Here is a 10,866-nt window from a genome sequence, read left to right as displayed (position 1 = left end):
CCAGAATAACAAAATACGTCAGTTCTAACGTGTTTGGCTCAAATCCTCATTTTGTTTACCAGCTTATAGGATGTCTGTAGTGGCTTTGGTGCCTGAACAGGATGTAGCAGGCTTAGTTAATCTTTGAGAATCTGGGGCACAGTTTCTTCATCCTGGGACATTTTATTCTGGGTTAGTGATATGTCTGCACTCCAGCAGCTGCAAACCTGCTGTGAAGGAGGTGAAGCAAGGGCTAGTGCTCTCTGACAGATTCCCTCTGTGTGCCTGAGTACCAGTCTGCTAGTTTGCAGTGGTGCTGCTGCAGGCCTTAGGTCGTATCCTAAATCTCAAAGATGAAAATTAGACTCAGCTTTTGAAAACATGGGCTGATTTGATGATCTGGGTTCATGTTTTAGCAAATTTTAATCAGCTTGCCCTTTCCTGTTGTGATGAAATAATGCTACCTGTTTTGACGCTCTCTGGCTTTGTGGAATGGAAAGTCAAAATAAACAATGAAGACCACATTGAACATGCTAATACACAACCTCAAATGTTTCCTTAATTCCTAGGTCTGAATTAGACAGCTTATCCAAACATTTCTTCCTGTTGACTCCTTCTGTTCTAGGTTACTAGATTTTAGATAGGAACTTCTAATACACACAATCCAGATTGAAAGCAGAGTTCCATTAGCACAAACTCCCCTATCATAATTGTAATCTACAGTAAATGAATGCAATTAGCTACACCAGGGTGTCCCCTGAGCCCTCCCCTCCTCTGCACACAGACAGCAGCCATAAGCTGACACCAGGCTCTCATATAAAGCTAGCACACTATGTTCACTGCAATAGTGGCAGATGCACAGCGTTGCACTTTACACAATCATGTCACTGCTTCTCCTTCAACTGTTAGTGCTCTCATGTCTTGGAGCCACAGAGCCACAGGGAGTTTCACCACAAAGGAAAAGCAGAAGGCCATTTCAGCATCTTTTCTATCTGGACAAAAATCTGCTTGGAAGTCAGGGTTTTCGTGCGCTGGTAGGGGAAAACCCAGCAGGTGTTGAGGAAACTCTGGGAGAGCCAACCTTTTTTGTAGCAATTCCACAGACGGCATCTGAAAGCAAGAAGCAAGAGGAAAAAAAAATGTCCAGATTCATCCTTCCCAATGCAGAATTCCATCCAGACCAAGACCTGAAAACCAGGGCAGCACCAAGAGGGATCTCTCCTGTGGAAAACTTCTCTCCATCCCACTATTCCAGCAAGAGGGAGGCTGAACCTCCCTATAGAAAAGATGCCAAGAAATTTTGGAACCACTTCATGTTAAAGAAAAATTCAGCATCTGAAGAGGTTGTCCTGCCAATCAAGACCAATGAAATGCACCAAGAAAACTGCAGAACCCTGCCTTTTTCCCAGGTAAGAACAAGTGTTCAAGATCAACAAACGTGTCCTTTCCCCTGCCTTTTGTAATCAGCAACTAAAGACACACGGGTTATTTTATTTGTCAAATCACAGGGCTGCTTCAGAACACTCACATGTGATAAGTGTCTGAAAAACACTGCTGAAAAAGGCTGAAGTAGTTTCAGTCTTATGAGGCAAACTGCAGCACTGGAAAGCCACACATTCAATTTTCACAGAGTTATTTATTCTTTTTATGCAAATGTTCTGAGCAAGCAGGGCAGTGGTGAGTAATTATCTATTCAATTAATATACATCTAAAGAGTTTGTATACATGAATTACCTATATGTGTATATATATGTATATACATACACACATATGTGTATATACAAAGAGTCCTGGGGCAAGTATTTACAGGAGAAGCTGCTTGTTTTCTTACAGCTAAGCAAGGATTCCTTTCTGCTGTATTAATTGGAAGACTGGTGCATACATCTAATTCTGTGCTAAAAATACTGGAGAACTGGTAAATTGCCCCATGCACAGATGAAACCACTGTGTCATATTGTAACATCAAGACAAGCAAATAGTATAAACAAAAGTGCGGTATTCCTCACAAGGCAACATCCATTCTTAGTGTTTCTATAATCACACTCCATCAAGGACCATGTTTTTTCACATCCCTCAATAAACTGACTTCACTGGCAGACATATGTAAATATAGATGTGGGCTAGAAACTTGTATCATTTTATTTTTTGTGCCATGTAATACGGCAAGCTTTCTCCAGGATGGCTGCAGTTATGCCAATGTAAAAGTGCTAACTTCAGTCTAGCTTTTTACAGCTTGGGCCTTGACACAGGCTTTCCTGATACAAGGAATCGTTGTTCTTCCAAACTTTTGCAAAAATCTTGCAAAAGATTACAGAACTTTGCACTTTTAAGACTTCCATTTTAAAAAAACTGCTAAAGAACAGCATGCCTCTTCCACATGGAGACAAATCTTCAAGATTATAGTTGAATCTAGCTTGTGGTTTATATACAGGAACGTCGGGCCAAAATGATTTTTAAGTCCTGCTAAGTGGGTAAGACTGCCTAACCATGTCAGAAATGTAGAACTCAAACAGCAATTAAAAGGGAAACACAACAAACCCACCCATTGGATTTTCCCCCATTAGCTCACAAATGCTCTGATTGAAGCAGATTTTGCCTTTGTTGTTCAATCCAAGAATTGCCCATAGCAGCATGACAGTTTGCTTTTAAAAGCTCAAGTCAAGTTTTACTGCTTGCTTGACACAAAAACCAAACACATTTAAAGTAAATGTTATGAGAATTAAAAATACAGTATTTGGTTTGCTTGTTTTTCTTTCATGCCTTCTAGCAAAGTCCATGGGCCATTCATGTACTGGAAACTTTAAACTGCTTTCTGTTTCAGGGTGTTACTCATGAAAGCTGTGAGAAGGTGATGGTACAGAATAATCTGTGTTTTGGAAAGTGTAGTTCCTTTCATGTTCCTGGTCCAGAAGATCGTCTTTATGCCTTTTGCTCTCATTGCTTGCCTAGCAAGTTCTCCATGAAGCGCCTGGATCTCAACTGCACCAGTTCTGTCCCAGTGGTCAAAGAAGTCATGATTGTAGAAGAATGTAAATGTGAGACTCAGAAGATTAAAGACCCTGCAATTGGATCTCTACTGTCAGACTTGCATGCAAATGCACACGAGCACAATTAACGTGTGCAAAGTACCTTTTAACTCCTTGATCACAAGAATTTGCCGATGGAAAAAACCCAAAAAACTAAAGCTTTCATCACACTGGTATACAAAAATATTAAAGATGTAGACTTTCTACTTGAACTGCTTCTCTGCTTCAACAATAACTTTACCTAAAATGTAACATAGGTTTCCTTGCAGCTGTTAAACGAATGGAGATGAGACTACCAGTCTTATGTGTAGAGTTCTTACCTTAACAAGAGAAACCTTTACAAAATTTTCCACCCTTCCTAGAACTAGCATGACTTATCTGTGCAAAAAAATTAATGTATTGGCTGGTTTACATTGCCTTTGCTTGCAGGGACTGCCAATATATTTGTCTTGGCAACACAGATGAGGCTTTAGTCTCCTCCTCGCAAAAACAGGTCTACTTTTACATCAAGGTAGTACTGAAGGGTGTAAAATATAAATGGCCATAAGGTAGATAGAAAGCTGTGATGAGTTAAGGTATTCTGACTGCTCCCAGCTGGAGTTCAGTTCCCAGTGAAAAGTAATATACCTCACAATTTACACACTTAGATACTGGTTGTAAAGGATATTTTGCCATAGAAACCACTTATTCTCCTTCTACATGCCTGCATTTGCTCTGCACATTTTTTTTACTGAAAGTGTTGCTTACTAGAAGCAGAAAAAAAAATACTGGTATACTCCCACAGAAAACATCATAAATAAATGGATTGTTGTTGTTGTTATTATTGTTATTTAAATTCACTGTGGAAACACAATGCATGGTTTCCACTCTGTTGAATTTTAACATTGTCAGTGACTCCAAGATAAAGTTTAACTAATGTTCTCAACACCTAAACTAAAGCAGAAAAAGCATTTGTGTGATAGAAAATCTGCAGAAGGATTTTATCAGCATGGCAATACCTGTATAGCTTCACAGCAACAGATAAGAAAACTCTCGCTAGGAAAGGTCTGAGTCTAGTGCTAGACCAACAGAGCGCCAGTGGCTGTTGGCCGAACTGCTGGCGTCTCTGCTCTCTGGAGCTGCTTCTCCCTGGATTTGTCTTGCAGACCTGGCACACCAGACAGAGATCAGCTTCCACCAACTAGAATTCAGCCTATTTCTAACCCGGCTCCTTCAGTCCTCTGGGGATCTGCTCCACTGCTATTGGAAACTCTCAGACCTGGTCCTCTGTTGTTAAACTATCCACAGCTCATTTTTGTGGTACTGGAAATCAGTATTGATATAGCTGGTCAATTTAAGGATTGGGTAAAGGATTCTTTGGATTTGAATTGCACTGTGATTAGAAGTGGCTTAATACCGTGCCAAAAAATATGTTCAGCGTGGCTTTGGGGTGCAAGGCCCATGTTTAATATTTACTCAAAACTGCATCTGAATGATATTCTAATACTGGATCTGAACTGCTGCAATAGCTGGTTGCTTCTGCAGGTCACTTGCAGTGAGCAAACTGAAGATTAGTTTATAGTTATCTTTCATTATATACAAACCTGTTTTTAAATAATAAAAATTGTATACTAAAACGGAACAAAGCCTCCTCTCTATCCTTTTACACTAAGGACTGATGTGCAAACTGTGTATGACTGTTTGTACGTTATGGCATGATATATGATGTCATTCCAAGTAACAAGCTGTCAAGGCCTTATCATCCCTGTACTGAATGCAATAAAGGAAATACTTAATTTAACTGAATATTTATTCTAGCTTTATAATGCTGATCAATACTGTCAGAATGCTAGTGCAATGAAGTAGCACCCAGGTTCAGAAATTTACCTTCACATGTTAAGATAGGAATGGGCTGGGGCTATGACCAAAGAAAGAAAAGCTTTTCTAACAGGCAAAGCAGCACCAGCTAGCAACTGTATAGTTTCAGAGAAGAAAGTAATTCTTTATGGCTCATGCTTTTTTCAGTAGAGATTCCTCCTCACTGGGCATGTCCAATTGCAGTCAGCCCTAACAACTGTGCTTTGTTAAAGCATGCTGTATGCATGTGGAAAAGCTAAGAAATAACTCCCTGCCTTAAGGTTCAAATCTGAGCACCTTATCAAACCTTTGTGAGTTATTGTGTGTGATTATTAGTGTTCATTTTTAATCAAGCCTAAGGAAGAAAATCACACAAAGCATCAAAGTTCCCAACTTCTTTCTCTTTATTCCCAACTTTATTTTTTAATCAGAAAAAATAAATATTCTGGGGGTTCTAACCACTGATGTTTTAAATCCATGTGAATATATAAGAATCTTTGCGTGCATTTTCTTTTTTTCTGAAATGCAAGTATGTTTTAGGTTTGATACTTGCAGAGAACCACTTGAAGGTAGGACCTACACACACTCTCAATAAGATCACAAGTCAATTAAAAAGAAAAATCTTCCAGTCTGCTGAACTGTGACTTTTGCACATAAGGATGGCAGAACTGAAGCTATATTGTGGACTGTAAAGTATTCAGCCTAATTTTTAAAGCTCCTTCTGTGTGCTGAAGCATTATTGCAGTCAAAGAAAGCTATTCATGTAAGGAGTTTGCAGGACCAAATTCTTAGTGCGAATTCGCACAGCTTAAAAGTAGCTGAAAAGAGGTAATGACAGCTGTAGTAATTGCTAATTAGATTAGTGCTGTAAGTTTTTTGGATGAATGTTTAATTAACCCAGCAATGACTGGTTGCATGTAATTAGCACAGGATTCTGCAAAATCAAGAATGTGTTAATTGGATCAGATTTCTCAGCCTTTAAAAATTCCGTATTAGGAATAAGTTGTGCCCAGGGGCTAATGGGGTTTTATTCTCTCAGCACAACTATGATGCTGTCTATGGATATAATGATGTGGGTTAGAAGGGTGAGGGATTTCATCCATATCTCTGTGTGGATGCTTCCAGTAGTAATGCCATTATAGCAGCAAACGTGCATGACTTTTATTTAGTTGTGTCCACTCAGAGGTTGCATGCTTTCTGTAATGAAAGCTTATCCAAAGTAACTATGCTCACAATGGAAGTGCTGTTAATGTGATCTCTTCTATTTCAGAGCGCTCCTTCTGCAAGCCTATCTTACAGAACAAGACTAAGCCATAGTTGCAGAGCTCTCTAAAAATTCAGCTCAATCCCAATGGAGTTTGCACACCTCTGCTATTTTATTTGACCTGCTGCCTCTTTTCCGAATGGGTGTGCTTTACTTTGAAAATAGTTGAAGTGCTGTTTATTCTAATTGCTTAGGCAAAATAAATCTTCAGTACAGGCTACTGTCTTAAGTAAGCGTTTTATGCAATTGGCTTTAATGCCCGTACTTACATCAAACACTAGAGTTACATCTAATTCTTATTGAATACTGTGCAACCATATATTCCAGGGAAAAGTCCCTGAAGTTGTACTCAGTACTTCATGCTGTACTTGGTACTTTATTCACCATTTATGAAATATTCACAGCTAACCTCATGGCTGTTAGCTAACAAGCTTTAGCATGTTTTACTGACAGGTGGTGAAATCTCTTGTGGTACTTTCTCATAAATGTATTAGCTCCTTGCTGCAATACCAAGACGATGAGATTCCTTACTCAGAGAGAAGCTCCCTGCCAGTCCGTACAGCTGCATAACCCCATCAAGCCTGGGATGCATCTGGGAGCATATGCTGTGCGGGATGGTGCATGTGAAGAGCTGTGGGCTTGAGGCTACCTCAGGTCCTACATCAGGCAGCTTGCCAGAGGAAACAGGAAACATTGATAGCAAATGATAAATACTTTGCATTTGCTATTTTGCTAAACTTAACTCCTTGAACATCTGGTATGCAGTCACCAACTTCAGTTCTCCTGAAATCTCTCCCTGACAGCTGCGCACATTGCCTCTGCTCAGATGAGAAAGAATGGGGATGAGAAGACTCTTTAGTTGGCCTGCTGCAAGAATATTGATAAAAATGTTAATTGCCCATACTGAGAACAAAATCATCCTGTTTACAGTGCCTCGTGCTCAATGGCACCAGCAAAATGCATTTCAACTTGAAAAACAAAAAATGGACCAAAAGCTAAAATGAACAATAATAATAGTAATAAAAGTCAGGGCCAGCCTTCTGTTTCTCTAAAGCCTTTTCTGAGGCATTTTCCTTGTGCTGGTTTAGGGTATTGCTATCACCAGCCATTTAGTCTGATGTTCTGCTGGTGGCTGCAGCCTGCAGTCAGGGTGTTCAAACAGAGCAGGCATGTACCCAAGCTGCCCTTCTGAACAAGGCAGCATCTCAGCACAACCCTCTGCTGAAGTTGATTCAAACTCACCTCGCGCTGCAATAGGTACGGAATCATTCAAGCAGTCTGTTGCCCTGCCTAGGCCTCAGACAGCAACTCCTGGAGGGAGAGAGGCGTTAGAAGAGCTAATGCTAGGACATCTGCAGCTTGACATTATCTCAGCAGAGCTCTTCACACTGTTGAACTGCCTCAGATGAAAATTAACTCCCTAAATTAGACTACTGCCAGGTCTAGCTTAGTGCCCATGTAATCTACCTGGGTTGGGGGATCAGTAGATTTCACCAGGCCTACTACTTAGGCAGACAGATCGAAAAGCATATCTTGCCTTTGATTTTTCCAGCAATTAGGCCAGAGAGAAAACAGAGCTGGAGAGACATTTTCCTTTACTTTAGCGTCTATTGCCTCATCCTCAGTATGTGACATTGTGGCTGACAAAACTTCTGGACCAGGATAGTTTTTGTTTAAGCACAGCATGTCATTAACACAGACCTCTGTCTTCATGGTGTGGATCTTCACAACATGAAGAATTTTGCTCCCATTCTAGAGTTAACAAGTCCCTCCTATGTACATCAGCAAGGTTTGCAAGGAAGTGAGCAGTGCAACAGTGCTGCAGAAAAGAAGTGGCAGTAACAAACTGCACAATTTAGAAGGACTCAGGAAGAGGAGTACTGTTGAGAAGGCTGATTCCTCAGCCCAGGAGATATCTGTACGCAGATGGTGCCCCTTCTGCACATCGATAATGGGGCACAATCGGGCTCAGAATGAATCCTGGAAAACAGTATCACAAAGCAAGGGGCTTGTAAGCAGCAAGAATCACAGGAGTCACAGTGCCTACTTCTCTCTTGCATGTGCTCTCCATAACAGAGCATCAGCTGTTGCCGCACATGGCTTGATTTTAGCATGCTGATTTAATATTTACAGAGTGCCAATAAAATTTATATGATGACAGCTGGTGGCTCCTGTGGTAATTTATAAACAGCAACAACAACACAACACAGACATCAGAAACTCCAAGAGGAATTCTATGCTATTGTGCAATATTCCGCACTGAAGAATGTGGGTATTTTTCTAATTTTGCAGACTTTTAATAATCTTTGTGTAATATATCCATATTGGACTTGATATAAGGTCCATATTACACAAAGTTAGTATTTCCCCTAGGTATGTTTTTCCTTCTAAATGGAGTTCACCACAAAAACTCATTCTCTGTCTATCTCATTTTGTTATCTGGCAAGTGTACGGTAATTTCTATAGTCTGAGCCTTTGCAAGTTCAATTGGGAAGTCCAGCACATGATTGCCTGCTTTTTTTCCTGCACCGTGCTTCCCCATTAACATTAACAAACGGGAACTGCTGTGCTGATGACTGAGGAAAGACTACTGCCCTTGTACCACAACCTGTGTTTACTCTGCACATCCATGAGCAGAAGAGAGTAAAATACAATCTCTCTGATGAGACTACAGATCTACTGACTGCCCGTTATCAGTGTACTACTACAGAAATGCAAACACCTAGTATTTGACTAGAAGATGACGTTATTGACTGATTCTTTTTCATTCTACAAGAAACCTTCCTTGATCATCATATTTGTCTTTGTTTATCTTTCAATTTTATTTCCCAAGTCCTTGGTTTTCTTTCCAGTCCTTGGTTGGTTTTGTTGGGTTTTTTTCATCTACATTTGTTCTTCAAATCAGTGAAAACTGTTCACAGCTTATTGTGTCTTTTACATATAGACATAAATTCGTATGTGAAATTTGTCATAGAATAGAGGCAGAGGCTGTTTTTACTACAACCGCCTTTCCAGTGATTCTTTTCCCCACATTTTTTAATAGTCCAATTAATACATCTATTATTTTCAGTGTTATCTGTTCCCAGGGACACACGTAGGTTGTTCTTGAGGAAGCACTGTCTTCTGGTTTACCTGGAACATGCTTCATTCTCCTTCCACATAACCTCCAGTTCCTGCTAAGAATAAGTATTTTCAGGTCAGAGCAGCTTTAGCTTGAAATGTTAATAATTGCCTTGTAAAACAGAAGACTCTGGACTCTGAAAAATAAATCAGTACAAAGTTCAAAACTCTTGACAAAAGCTTGGAATCCATCTAAACACTAAACTGACTTTTTGGGTACTCTCAGAATAATCGTATTATGATTAAGTTTTAGGAAGCATGTTATCAGTAATAAAGAAGAGTTTTCTGTATCAGTGGTGATCACCATATTAGTCTTCATTCATTTCATCCATCACTGTGTAGGAAAAATGCTCCAGGGCAAGAGTCCATCAATTTACAGTGGGAACCATGCCACTCAGACAGATGGGGATACCTTTAGGTAGCCAAAAGATCATGTATGTGCATGAGCAATGGGTGCTCAAGGCAAGATTCCCAGCTGGGAACACTGAAAATGCTGTCTGTTACAAGCTGTTTGTGGCTCTTAGCCACTGCTAATCCCTTGTGGGTCAGAATTATCTTTTAAAAACAAAGACTGGACATGTAAGGGTCCTCTGTGAGCAAGGTGCACTGCACAGCAGGGGGCCTGAGTGTCACGAAAATTTTGCAATTGGCCTGTGCTGACAGAGGAGAGAGGCTAGGATGCAAAGTATAGAATTACAAGAGTAATTCTTTATTTGTGGGCATAATATGTCCCATTCCAATCAGGGCACACCAAATGCAGTTTTACACGTGGCTCTTACACATTTCAAGTATTCAGATACAACATGATTTGACCACTCACCACTTAACACACACATACTGCTATTTTGAAAAACTACTATAATTCTATGGTGCCATTATCCATCTGCTTCTTTCTTGACGTAGGTGTCCCTGGAGTTGGTCTTGCTGCTGTTACTTATCTATGATGCCAGATAATGGGAGAGTTTCACAGAGGTGTTGGAGGTGCTGGGATGCTGGCGCTACCTTGCCAGTCCAGGGGTATCCTTTCCTCTTTGTGGATGGCTTTAAGATTGTGAGAAACAAAAGGTCCTTATCTTCAAGGTGGCAACTGTCCTTCCCTTGCAGTGAGCTGGGGCCCGTCAGTTACGTTGATTTAACCGTGACTATGCAGCACACAAGGTAAAGTAAATATCTCCTGAGAAAGCTAATACAATTTCATACTATTAAGAAAGTTCATACCATTCATAAAGATTAATTGGTACAATAGTTAATGAATGAGATTATCCAAACAGGAGCCTGGAGACTGAGGTAGAGGCCTTGTGTGCAGCGCTTGTTCTGTCAGGAATTGTAAAGGGACACCAGAGAGATGGAGAGCGAAGGACTCCTCTTGACCAACGCCTGCGCTCGGCAACGGGCCTGCGCCCGCTGCACACTCAAAGACGAATCGCGCAAACAGGTTTCCGACAGACTCCCGCCAGGCAGGGGAGACGGAGACCATCCCTCTAATGTGGCTCCTCCTACCTGCGCAGGGAAGCCAAAGTGCAAAATCCTTACAAAAACCTTACACACTGTGCAAGTGCTTCTAACGGTACGAAGCAAGTTACCCCAGCTCTCAGGCGTAGCCCGCGGCGCAGCCCCGAGGTGACCGGGGCGGGAGAGGGA

The 10,866-nt window shown here is 40.8% G+C and overlaps 1 protein-coding gene across 1 annotated transcript; it reads left to right on the top strand.

The window, feature by feature from the left end:
* The first annotated feature begins 860 nt into the window (after positions 1–860).
* On the top strand, positions 861–3,094 carry LOC104157439 (cerberus-like). Its single transcript, XM_009694762.1, has 2 exons — positions 861–1,388; positions 2,801–3,094. The coding sequence occupies exons 1-2, from the start codon at positions 861–863 to the stop codon at positions 3,092–3,094; spliced, it is 822 nt and encodes a 273-aa protein (XP_009693064.1).
* The last annotated feature ends 7,772 nt before the right edge of the window (positions 3,095–10,866 follow it).

This window comes from Cariama cristata, unplaced genomic scaffold, assembly GCF_000690535.1.
Source record: "Cariama cristata isolate BGI_N322 unplaced genomic scaffold, ASM69053v1 scaffold20682, whole genome shotgun sequence".
NCBI lineage: Eukaryota > Metazoa > Chordata > Aves > Cariamiformes > Cariamidae > Cariama > Cariama cristata.
The sequence above is the reverse complement of the archived record's forward strand: the minus strand, read 5'-3'. Positions and strand labels throughout refer to the sequence as shown.